Raw genomic sequence first — 13,435 nt, 5'->3', positions numbered from 1 at the left:
AAAAATCCCCCCTACTAGAATGGATTAATGAATTCAATAAAGTAGCAAGATACAAAATAAATATCCAGAAATCAGTTGCATATTTATACAATAATAATAAACTTTCAAAAGGGGAAAATAAGAAAACAATCTCATTTACAATTACATTAAGAAAACACTGAGGAATATATCAATCAAGGATGTAAAAATCTGAACTTGGTAAATTATAAGACACTGAAAAAAATAACTGAAGAAGATACAAATAAGTGGAAGCATATACCATATTCATGGATATGAAAAATTAACATTAATATGTCCACACTATCCAAAGCAATCTGTAGATTCAATGCAATTCTATTAAGATACCAATATCAAAATTCACAGAACTAGATCAAATACTCCAGAAATTTATATGAAACTAAAAAAGACCCTCAATATCCTTAACAAAATGTGAAAGAATAACAAAGCTGGAGGTATCACAACTCCCAATATCAAACTATACTTTAAGGCCACTGTAATAAAAACAGCCTGATACTGGTACAAGAACAGACATATAGATCAATAGAATGGAGCAGAAATCCCAGGAATAAACCCAAACCTGTATGAGCAATTCATATTTGACAAAGGTGGCAAGAGCATACTATGGAACAAAGACAGTTTCTTCAATAAATGGTATTAGGAAAACTGGACTGGTACATGCAAAAAAATGAAACTAGACCACCAATTTACACCATATACAAAAATTAATTCCAAATGGATGAAAGACTAAAATGTAAGTCACAAAACCATAAAAATCCCAGAAGAAAACATAGGGAGTAAAATCTCAGATAGTCAATGTAGAAATATTTTTTATGATATATCTCCTAAGACACTGCAAACAAAGCAGAAAATAAAATGGGACTATATCAAATTAAAAATATTTTGTACATCTAAGGAAACCATAAGCAAGATTACAGGGAACCAATCAGCATGGCAATGGCAAATGTGGCCCAGTATTGATCCAGAAAACTGATAAATGCGAGGCCGCACCCAGGAACCAGGTGTGCAGATCTGCTTTCCCACAGGGAATCAGGCCTGCATTGTACCTAGGCTGCTATGAGATTTACTTTTGCTGAAACTCCCTCACTCTGAGTTAAGACTACAGATGTTTAATAAAGCAACTCTTTAAAATCTGTGCTAAGATGTCCCAAGGAAGAAATGTAACCAAATCAATCATTTTTATCATTCCCTTGCATTTGCAATTCTTTTTCTTTTTGTGTTATCTGTAAGAAATAATCACTTAACTAAATCTAGAAATAATGAGAACCTTCTTCGATGTAATGTGATTGGGAAGCAATAAAAGCCTGTCCAAGCAAGGGTCAGGGTGCTCTCCCCTTGAGAGAGTGGCTGTGCTGTCCCTTTTTCTCCACAGGACTTGGTAGTCTCTGTGAATTTGTTTACCTAATTCACAACATACAGACTCCAGAGGGCCAGGGTCTGCATCAAAGATGAATATGGAACCCATTGTAAGGGAAAACACTTCCACCAATGATATATCTGACAAGAGTTTAATCTCCAAAGTATGCAAAGAGCTAAGACAACTCAACACGAGGAAAACAAACAACCCAATTAAGAAATGGACAAAATATCTGAATAGATACTTCTTCAAAGAGGACATACAGAAGGCCAATAGACATATGAAAAGATGCTCAACATCATTAATCATCAGAGAAATGCAAATTAAAATCTCAAAGAGATATCACCTTACACCTGTCAGAATGGCTATCATCAACAAATCAACAAACAACAAGTATTGGTGAGGATGTGGAGAAAATGGAACCCTGTTACACTGTTGTTGGGAATGCAAATTAGTTCAGCCACTGTGGAAAACAGTATGGAATATCTTTTAAAAAATAAAGATGTGCCCTGGCTGGCATAGCTCAGTAGATTGAGTGCAGGCTGTGAACCAAAGCATCACAGGTTTGATTCCCAGTCAGGGCACATGCCTAGGTTGCAGGCCACAGCCCCCAGCAACCTCACATTGATGTTTCTTTCTCTCTCTCTCTCTTTCTTCTCTCTTTCTCCCTCCTTTTTTTCTCTAAAAATAAATAAATAAAATCTTTTAAAAAATCTTTACAAAAAAATAAAAATGTAACTCCCTTTTGACCCAATGATTCCTCTTCAGGGAATATAACCCAAGGATCCTGAAACTCCAATACAAATATATATATATATTTCTGAGATATATATATATATATGTGTGTGTGTGTGTGTGTGTGTGTGTGTGTGTGTGTGTATATATACCTCTATGTTTATAACAGCACTATTTACAATAGCCAATATTTGGAGATAACCTAAGTGCCCATCAGTGGATGAGTGAATAAAAAAGCTTTGGCACATTTACACAATGGTATACAATACAGCAGCAAAAAAGGAGAAACTTTTACACTTTTCAACAGCATGGATGGACCTGGAGAAAATTATGCTAAGTGAGTTAGCCAGTCAGTGAAAGAAAAATACCACATGACCTCACTTATATATACAAACTGATAAACACAATAAACTAATGAACAAGATAGTAACAGACGCTTAAATACATACAACAGACTGACAGCTGCTGGAAGTGAGGAAAGGGGGTCGATAAAAGATGGTGAAGGGATTGAACAAAAAACATTTATACACAACCCAAGGAGACAAACAACAAAGTGGGGATTGTCTTGTGATGGGGAAAGTGTAGGGCTGGGTGAGGGAAGGGATAGGGGAACCACTGTAATAGTTTAAACAATAGTAAAAAACTAGTAAATGAATAAATAAATAAATAGCTATCTCAGAAATAAATTCATGCCCTTTTTAGTCAGTTAATATTTGACTAAGTAGGCAAGAACTTATAATGGAGTAAAGATAGCCTATTCAAAATACTTTGTTGGAAAAATTGGATGTGTATAAACAAAAAAAAAATGAAATTATACTGACTTCTTACACCATACACAAGAATAAATTTAAAATGGATCAAAGAATTCAATGTAAGACTCGACTATAAAAATCCTAAAAGAACATACAGTAAAATCTCAGAAATTTCTCATAGCAATGTATTTTTTGTTATGTCTCCTCAGGCAAGGTAAATGACAGAAAAAATAAACAAATGGGACTACATCAAATTAAAAAGCTTTTCCCAGCAAAGGAAACCATCAACAAAATAAAAAGACAACTCACTGACTGGGAGAATATATTCACTAATGATACATTTGATAAGGGGTTAATATCCAAAATTTATAAACAACTTATAAAACTCAACACACACACACAACCAAACAATCCGATTAAAAATGGGCCAAGGTCCTGAATAGACACTTCTATAAAGGGGATATATAGATGGCCAATAGACATATGAAAATATGCTCAACATTAGTAATAATCAGAGAAATGCAGATTAAAACCACAATGAGATATCACCTCACACCTGTCAGAATGGCTATCATCAATAAATCAACAAACAACAAATGTTGGCAAACAACAAATGTGGAGAATAGGGAACCGTTTTGTCCTGTTGGTGGAAATGCAGATTGGTACAGTCACAGTGGAAAACAGTGTGGAGTTACCTCAAAAAACTAAAAATGAAACTGCATTATAACCCAGCAATTCTACTTCTGGGGATATCTCTGAAGAGATCCAAAATAGTAATTAAAAAATAGATGTCACATTATTTACAATTAGCAAGATCTGGAAGCAGGCCAAGTACTCATAATTAGATGAGGGGATAAAAATGCTGTGGTATGGTTACGCAATGCAATACTACCCAGATGTAAAGGAGAATATCTTACTATTTGAGACAACATGGATGAATCTGGAGAATATTATGCTAAGTGAAATAAGCCAGTCAGAGAAAGACAAGTACCACATGATTTCACTTATATGAAAGTGTATCCAGAAGGTATCCAGCCATATCATATGAAAAAATAGAGACATTTATTAAAGAACATACAAGATACAAGAAACATTGTACAAAGGACAATGATGCTTCAGCCCCCATCAAAGTAGGCACCTTGGGACCTCACACAGTCTCCCAATCACAATCAACTACCTTGTCATATTTTCCCGAATCTCATTGATGGTCTGAAATCTCTTCCCTTCAAAGGTGATTTAGTTTGGGGAAAAGTCAGAAGCTGCAGGGGGCCAAATCTGTGCTGTACAGGGGCTGAGTCACCTGGTTGATTTGAGATTTTGCCAAAAAACTGCATGAGACATCATGCATGAGGGAGCACATTGTTGTGATAAAGCTGCCAATCACCAGTTGTCCATAGCTGCGGCCTTCTGAATCATCCAAACAGTTTCTGCAGAGGAATGTTCAAGCTTAATGCAAAATTTGATGCAGATTCATTGCTTTACTCGCTCAGCCATTTTCAATGCAATGGCCATGCAGTACACATTCTCACTCAATGACACCTACTGCCCCCACTGACTATTACAGTGAAGTCATCATTGTTCATGCATGTGCATTCCAGTCCACTCTCCTTGGCTGCCGTGTTACACTGGTGTCACTCAAACTGTTCATATTATATTAACATTGGCTGGACTTTTTCCAGACAGACCTTGGTATGTTTAGTCTAATGAATGAAATAAACAAAGAAAATAGAAATGGACTCATAAATAGAGAAAAAAGATTGACAGTTGTTAGAGAGAAAGTGGGTTGGGGGACTGGGTGAAAAAGGTGAAGGGATTAAGCCAAAACAAACCTTTATAGACACAGTCAACTGTATGGTGGTACCAGAGGAAAAGGCCGGAGGTGGGAGGAGGAAGAGTGCAAAGGAAAGATAAATAGTGATAGAAAGAAACTTGACTTTAAATGGTGAACTCACAATACAATATACTGATGATGTATTATGGAATTATACACCTGAGACCTATATAATTTTATTAGACAATATCAGCTCAATAAATTCAATAAATTAAAGAAACTGAAAAATCAGATGAAGATGGACAAAGTGCATCATATTCTCCAAACCATCAGTTCTCAAACTTGGGCAGGCATAAGTATATGCAAAAAGTATGTGAGAAATGCTTAGGTTGTGGCTTCAGTTCTCCGTCAGGGTTCATATGAGAGGCAACCAATCAATGTTTCTCTCTCACATCAATGTTTCTCTCCCTAATCTCCCTTCCTCTCTCTCTAAAATATCAATAAACATATCCTCAGGTGAGTTTAAAAATGTAGTTCTGATTTAGATAGTTGCTGATACATAAAAATGTTTTGTAGTCCAAAAGAACTTAATGATTTTTATTGACTTTTTAATTGGGGAAAGGGAGAGACATGATCTGTCCATAACTTGGTTGCATGGGTATCTATAAGGATTTTCTGGGTGACAATTAGGAAAAAACACCACTTTATCTTTCTCCTTTCCCAGCCAAATGTCTATAAGAAGTGAAGCTCAGTTTGGGGTCTGAGGGGGCAATAGCATGGTCCCAAGAGAGTGTCTGACACATTCCTTGTCCAATTCCATGGCCAGGGCACTGACCTCATCTCTAGCCTAATCCAGCAGAAGTTTCCAGAACATTTTGAAAAGTGTTAGGGTGAAAGGAGCTGCTTCTTGAACTGAATTCTGCACCAAAAAAAGTCAGCCTCAGTATGTACAGACCTGTAGAGAGAGGAACTTTCTTATTGAAAACTTTGGCCCAGAAATTTCTGGGTGAGTTCATTTTTTGTACAAAGCATGATGCTGGCAGCCACCTGTACAGATGTACAGAGAGCTGGGAACAGGCAAGGGAAGGCCAGGAGTTGAGCCTGAATACTCCCAAAGTCTTCCATTCCTTCTGCTACCAGTGAGGTTGTTACTACCTGCTAACCAGCCTGTGTGGGGAAAGCCCAGCTCCCAAAGTATCAAAAAGCATGTTCTCTAAGAGGCTGTGGGTATTATTGGCACTAACTGAGCACCAGCAGTGTGTTCATGGACTTGACTTTGTTATGGTTTCCATTTTTAACTCTACCAATCACCCCATTCTGCACTGAAGGCAAATACTATCTCAGAGCCCCAGCCTGAGCCAAGCTGAATCATTGAGGGAATCATGGCATTGTCCGCTCCTGGAGTCTCTCTCGAAGCAGCCACTGCCCTTTGGGGTTTTCTGTCTCGAAGTAGTCTTCCCCTGGAAATGCCAGTGGTTCCAGTGCAAAGATCTCTGCATTCCATTCCATGTCTTCTCCAGAGAAGTTGAAGAGGATCTGCCTGGAGCTTCCTAGGCTGGAAGGAGGGAGACAGAAGAGAGAGTAAGTTCAGTTTGGCTCAGAGAAGGGGTGCTCTGATTTACCACTCCAATGGAAACCAGTGCTGGGCTTTGTGGAGGACAAAGCAGTGTTATCATAGGGGCTGTGGATGGACCTCAGCTGGACCTCAAGCTGAGCTTGAAGGAGAAAAGAAGATGATGAAGGCTGGATCCTGGTTCATTGTTATGGGAGGTAAATGCTATTTAGAAAACTCCTGAATCCATCAGAATTGAATGGCCTTTGTATAAACAGGGAGGTTCTCCCAGTTATGGCCTGAGTTGGCCATAACAAGAGAGCACTTACTGTTCTGAATGAATAGGTTACAGGAATTTTGGGCTAGGGATAGTCACTAGTCTTGTGAGAGAAGGATATGGAGAGAGAGAGAGCCCAAAACATGGTGGAAAGATGGCAAGAGGCGTATAGCCAGCAAGTTCTTCACCTGAGCCTGGCCAATATCTTTTTAAGGCATGGGCATTTAATTGGTTTGATGTTGGTTCCCACTTGGTGCTATGCACTCTTAAAGCATGAACTCTCATTAAAAATTCATTATATACAATGTATTTGTGACACTTAGGGGGGATAAGAAAAGAGGATGACACAAAGCATGAGGACTAAATGGGCCAGAAGGAAAGAGGGGGAAGATACAGAGTGGAAGCAATAGTTAGGAGTGGTGACAGCAGTGAACCAAGTTAGTGTCTATAATATGAAAAGTTTTTTTAAACTAAGACCTTCATCCTCCAAAATACACAAGAATAATTTTTGGTGTGTAGGATGGCAGCTCAAGTCACCTTAAAGCACATCCCAAGAGTCTGGAGGATTTGAGTACATCTTAATTATACTATGTAGCCCAAGCACTTACTCATTTTTGCATACTTTGGGCTTAAACTTCAAGGTGTTGAATGCTCCTTCCACAGCCTTGGGTAAGTAAATGGGGTGCCTCTCAAGTCTCCTCTGAGTGCCAATGGTTCTGCACTCCATGCTTCTTTGAAACTGGCCATCTGTCATGTGTACGCAGTGCACAGCCACATCCTCAGAGTGCTGGCGTGGCACCCGCAGGATCCAGTTGGAGTGTAAGCAATGCTCTTGGGAGCTGGTGGCCACTGAAAGAGAGAAGCAGGGCCCTCGTAAAGGAGTACTCATCATTGGGAGGAGAAGAATGCAATGGAGAGAATGAACAGAGCTGAGAACCTACAACAAATGCATATATATAGCAGCAAATTCCTAGAAAGTGCTGGAGAATCAAAGAGGCTGATTTGACTCTGAATTTATGGTGTAGGAATACAATTGAAAATTGTGTGTCAATTAAAAATAAAAACATATGTCTATATGTACTAATTGGAAAGATGCCTAAGGTGAAAATAGCAGATGACAAAATAGAAAAGAGATCCTATTTTTTTTTGCTATAAAGCAATGGAGCTTTATTTTTTATTTTTAATTATTTTATTGTTCAAGTACAGTTGTCTGCATTTACACCCCACCACTCCCTCCACCCCAGCTATATCCACCTCCCTCCCCTGCTTCCATTCCCCTTGGTTTTGTCCATGTGTGACAGCATGGATGTAACTAGAGAGCATTATGCTAAGTGAAATAAGCCAGGTGGTGAGAGACAAATACCTGTTTTTGTTTTAAAAAAATAAATTGAGTTTGAGTGTTTGTGTTTAAAACCTTTGTAAAAGGACAAATGCCAAAATGTTAACAGTAATTACTTTCTCTGTGTGGTAGTATTACAGATCACATTCTTCTTTATGTTTTTGTGTGTCATTTGGTTCAATTGATTTATAGTATGTTACTATAAATCATATAGTATGTATGTTCCTGTTGTTATCAGAGAAAAACCATAAAGTCTTAAAAAATTATAACTATGAAGATGACATGCATCCTCAGTGGTTTTGTTATCCTTTCATCAATACCCTGGATTCCAAGGCTCTGCTCCTGGGGAAAGAGGTGTTCATTGTCAGGGACTGAAGGGGCTTGGAGGGAGGGGAGGGGGAGGCAGCCTCCCTGCAGGGTACAATGAGCTTGTGGGAGCAGTAGCCTGTGAAATTCTGCAGAACCCAGTGAGATCTGAAATCTCACAGATTAAGGGCAGTCAAGGCCAGAACTACAACAACAAGAATATAACCTTTTGATCATTAGATAAAACACTAAAAAACTATTTAATATTGTTACCAAAAGTTGTTACCTCAGTAATCCCTGAATAAAATTGTCATTAATTATACCATGCAGGGGCAAGTCAAAGATTTAAAAAGCTGACATTTGAGTAATGGAATTTATAAGTGGCTCAACTCATGAATATGTTGAATTTTTCACTCCACACCACAGCCATGACATACCTAGATAAGGAAAAAACTATTACTCTCAACCCTCACCCCACTCCCTCTCCAGCTGTCCATGCTGGGCCTAGGGAAGCACCCTGACCCTCTCCTGCCTTACATATCCTTTCAGAGTAATGACTTATGAAACAGAGGGAGGGCTGAAGGAAGGGGTGCAGAGGGATGACAAAGTAGGTGAAGGATAAGCGCTATGTCCAACAGCTGGTACTGCCCTAAAACCAACCTAGCTCAGGCAGGGTCTGAAGATAAATTTTAAAATATAGTTTGTCCTATTTTCTCTTAAAAATTATAGTAAAATACAGATAACAAAATTTACTACCTTAATGATGCTTTAGTGTATTGTTTAGTAGTATTGAGTATATTTACTTTGTTAAGTGATGGATTTCCAGAACATTTCATCTTGCAAAACTGGAACTATCTCTATACCCATTTAGCAACAATTCTCTATCTAATGCATTTGTTTAAACATTTTTCTGTTGTTTTGCCTCATGGAGTCCTACAAAAGTTTCACCCTTTCTCAGATATGGCAATGGACCACAGGGAAGTTTTTGCCCAAATATGGCCTCATGTGTTAAAGGGGCAGGCTGAAGCAGTAGCAACAGAGACAACTAAACTAAGGAACCACCAATAGAAGAGCAAGCTCAGGGCCAGGCTCTGACTTGCAGCTGTGAGTTTCCCTCTTATCAGGAGATGGGATTCTTGATAGCCCATCATATAAATCTACTCCAGAGATGACAACCCACCCACCTTCTGTCCCCAGGAATGGCACTCACCATCAACGTCCACATCCTCATTCATGGTGTCTGCTTCAGCCGCCCATGGCTGTTTCTCTGTGTCCAGCTCTGCAATGATGGAGTCAAAGAAGGCAATGGCCTCTGCCACGTCCGTGCTAAACTGTGAGTATTTCTTAGGGGTTGATTTCTGTTACAAGTGAAAGGGAGGAAAGAGAGTTGCTTGAGTCACCTTCATAGCCATAACTGCCAAAAATAATTAAATGTTGCTGAAACTAAATGCACGTGAAGTTATAAATCTGCAGGGTTTAAAAGGTGAATTTGACAAGTGCTCTGTGGAAATAAGGTAGATACTCCACATCTACATTACTGTAGGTCAATGGATTTCCTATTATCTTAAGGAGGAAGAGAGAAACAATGAAAAGACCTGCTTCTCTCTTGGTTAGGAATGATTATTGACCATTAGGCAAAATACTTAGTCTATCTTTGGCCTTCCTTTTTAGCTAATGATAAACATCTAATCTGGTAATTATACAGTTCCTTAGGTAGATGATGAGATGTTCACAGCAGGAAAGAGAGGACAAGATACATTGGAAATACTCACTAAAAGTTGTCAATGCCTAAAGTAGACAAACTTGGGCTCAATTCATGGAAAAAATTGTAGAGAAATTAGTATAATTGTTTGAAAAGTATAAGAAATAAAATATATAGTTAATAAAAATCTACTGAGTGCTTAACCAGGTTCAGGGTTCTGTCCTGTTTCCTTCTTCAGGATTTTATTCTTCATCATCATCTTTACAACAGCCCACCAATGGTCACAAGTGACTGACATCATAGAAGTTCAAGAACCATGGGGGACTTTGATGAGAACTCACAATGAAAGGAACAGAATCAGTGCACGGGCTAATGAAAAGTTCTCTGAGGAATTTAGGAAATAGAGAACTCAAAAGGGACAATATGTGTTAACCTTGGCTATTTTGACAATATGTAGAGTTGTATAGTTTTTAAGTTTTACATTGACATTTTGAAAGTAGAATGTTATTAATAATAAATATGAATTAACCACAGACTAGCATATAGGGAAATGCATGTATAAGATTTTGGTGTGATGTATGCATTTTGTACTATTAGAAAGCACTTCTAAAGCAAGAGTTTTTTTTTTCTTACAGAAAATATTAAAGAACCACAACACATCTGAATCTTCTTTTTTAAAGTGGAAAAGTATCCAAATGCCATTATTATCCCCTCTTCAAAGAGCCCACTAAACTGAAAGCGAGGAAGGGAGAAAAGTAGAAACCCCAATGATGAGAACAAAAGAGGTCATCAGTGAAAGATTTCCAAGAGCTTACAGCAGTTAGAAAGCAATAGGAAAAGGGTAATTGATGTAACAGAGCAGAGGGACTGACATCCCAGAGCTTCAATGGTGGAGAAAGCAGCAGAGGAAAGGGACATTTTGAACTTTGGGAACTGAAAATTCTCCAGATTTGACAACAGCAAATATATCAAGATTTGGGAGTGGAATGAAGGACTGATGAAGGACTAGTTGAAAGTCCATATGAGCACAGCATGCCAGGCCACCAGGCATCTTCCTTGCAGTCAGATGACAACAGGGCTCATCAATATAGGCAAGTCAGTATTCTTTTACCCTCCTTGTGTTTTTTCTTGCTGATCCCTCTGCCTTTGATGTCTCTTCTGGCTCACTCCTATTCATCTATGAAGACTTGGCTGATATGACCTAGCAATATCACTTCTGGATATATATCCAAAAAAACCCAAATCACTAATTTGAAATAACATGTACACCCTAGGATTCATTGGAGTATTACTTACAATAGCCAAGATATGAAAATAACCCAAGTGCTCAACAATAGGCAAAAGAATAAAAAATTTGTGGTACATATATATAATGGAATATAATTTGTTCACAAAAAGAATAAAATCTTAGCACGTGTGGCAGCATGGATGAACCTAGAGTGTATGATGCTAAGTAAAATAAGTCAGTCAAATAAAGACAAATACGATGATTTTACTTATATGTGGAATCTAAAGAACAATATAAATGAACAAACAAAACAGAAACAGACTGATAGAGAACAGACTGATGACTGCCAGAGGGGAAGGTAGTTAGGGGACTCTGTAAAAAAGGTGAAGAGATTAAGAAGTACAAAATAGTCATGAGGATGTGAAGTACAGCATAGGGATTATAGTTAATAATATTGTAATAATTCTGTATGGTGTCAGTTGGATAATGGAAATATCAAGCGGGAACACTTTATAAAGTATATGATTATCTAACCACTGTACTGTAAACCTGAATCTAATAAAAATAATATTAAATGTGGCCCTGGCTGGTGTGGCTCAGTGGTTGAGTGCTGGCTTGAGAATCAAAGGGTCACCAGTTCAGTTCCCAGTCTAGGGCATATGCCTGGGTTGTGGGCCAGATCCCTAGTAGGAGGTGTGTCAAAGGCAACCACACATTTATATTTCTCTCCCTCCCTTCTCTTCTCTAAAATAAATAAATAAATAAACTCTTTTAAAAATGAAAAATAATACTAAATGTAAAAAAAAAAGGAATTGGCTGACACAATTCTTTCTCCATGAATACTACCCTCTCTTCATTCTACTATCACACAAATCATTTTTGAGATTTTATTATTGTGAAGTGGAAGAGAGAGAGAAAGAATGGAGAAAGTCACACAATCTAGACTGAGCCCCCCTAAAAGGATAAATATTATTTAAGAGGAATGCTAGGTCCATAAATTTTTGCATCTCAAAATCCATCTCAACATGGAGAGGATGTCTCTAAGTCTCCAGTAGCAACTACCATCATTGTTTGGCTTAATACAATGTGAGTCTCAGTCTTGCATGTGAATATCATATTTTTTTTTCATCTGAGTAACTTTATAATTGATGTAAGCTATTCATTCCTCAATGTCTCCAGGAAGTAGACTTTGGCAATCAGCAAGAGCAGCCCAAAGCAGTTGCTTTCATTTAGGAGGATTAAGAAGGGTCTTTGGTGTCTTTACTATCAAAGGCTTAGGGAAAAATTAGCACATTACCATTAGTGAAGTTAATATGAGCTCTTTACTGTGGCCTCTTATGAATCTCCTGAACCTCCTCAAGTATTATCCTCCAAGAATAATATTTACAAATTAAAAAAATAAACCACTAGCATATACATCACCATGTTAGCCACTTAACTCTCTGTCCATCAAAACTAGCGGACAAAGACCCTTTCAGTAGCAACTTGTTAATTATTACAAATATTTGAATGTATTATTAATTCCAAAACTTCAAGCTTTAATATTCAAGACTCATATCTTCCTCCTATGTCTTGCCCTTTCTACTCAGCAGAGACTGCCTTCTTGGGAACATCCTGAGATACTGACAAGCACCTTAGACAACACTGAAATGTTTCATTTTCTAGGTCCCACATCTGAGGTCTCTGTTGAGTCAGTCAATGTTGGGAGCCAACCAACAGCCAACCCTTGGCACAGTTGGGATGGATGAGACACATCTGCACAGCAGAGGAGATTGTGGCTGGATCTCCTGTCTATCTCTTCCTGTATACCTGTCCCTGATAGCAATAGGTGGTGGGATTTTTGGACACCTGTGCTTTAAAACAAAAAATCTGCATGATGCTTCTGGTTCTGCATGAAATGACTTATTGACCACAGAATAGAATTCCCTAACAACCCTAATGCTGCCTACTTCCCCCATCTGGAAAGTTAAGGACAAAATTAAACTATGAACAGACCAGCTGCCAGAATGCTGGAGGAAGCTGTTGCTAGGAATGCTCCCTAAGGAGTCACCACTTAAAAGCTCAAGATTTATTAAAGCCACTGCCCCTCCCATACCCTAGACAGGAATGTTTATTGATGGGACCAGGTGGGTAAAGAAGGAAGGAGTTTAAATTAAATATAATAATCACAATACATGGAAACAAATACAAAACATGGCCCCCCCAAAGATGTATAAGTCAACAGACCTAGGCAAAAGACCATTTATCTAACTTAGACAATCTAACCTCAGTAAACAATAGCTGACTTTTAAATCACCCCTTGCACCCTTTTAATTTAGGCCAATTTATAGAACCTTAGTAGACATTTAATTATTAATTGGCACTTAAAAGTTTGTGCCCGTATAGCTTTGTTAGCTAG

General features: G+C 38.1%; 1 protein-coding gene across 1 annotated transcript in view; it reads right to left on the bottom strand.

Moving 5' to 3' along the window:
- Positions 1 to 6,013: 6,013 nt before the first annotated feature.
- The window catches only part of CUNH13orf42 (chromosome unknown C13orf42 homolog), a 28,086-nt gene continuing 20,664 nt past the window's right edge, over positions 6,014 to 13,435 (bottom strand). The window contains exons 2-4 of the mRNA XM_045821183.1: positions 9,318 to 9,465; positions 7,071 to 7,311; positions 6,014 to 6,188 (exon numbers count right to left, since the gene is read on the bottom strand). Coding sequence (XP_045677139.1) covers positions 6,014 to 6,188; positions 7,071 to 7,311; positions 9,318 to 9,465 — 564 coding nt within the window. The remainder of the gene's footprint in view (positions 6,189 to 7,070; positions 7,312 to 9,317; positions 9,466 to 13,435) is intronic.

This window comes from Phyllostomus hastatus, unplaced genomic scaffold (assembly GCF_019186645.2).
Source record: "Phyllostomus hastatus isolate PE091 unplaced genomic scaffold, TTU_PhHast_1.1 phas_scaffold_46, whole genome shotgun sequence".
NCBI classification, from domain to species: domain Eukaryota; kingdom Metazoa; phylum Chordata; class Mammalia; order Chiroptera; family Phyllostomidae; genus Phyllostomus; species Phyllostomus hastatus.
This window is presented reverse-complemented; position numbering and strand designations above follow the sequence as displayed.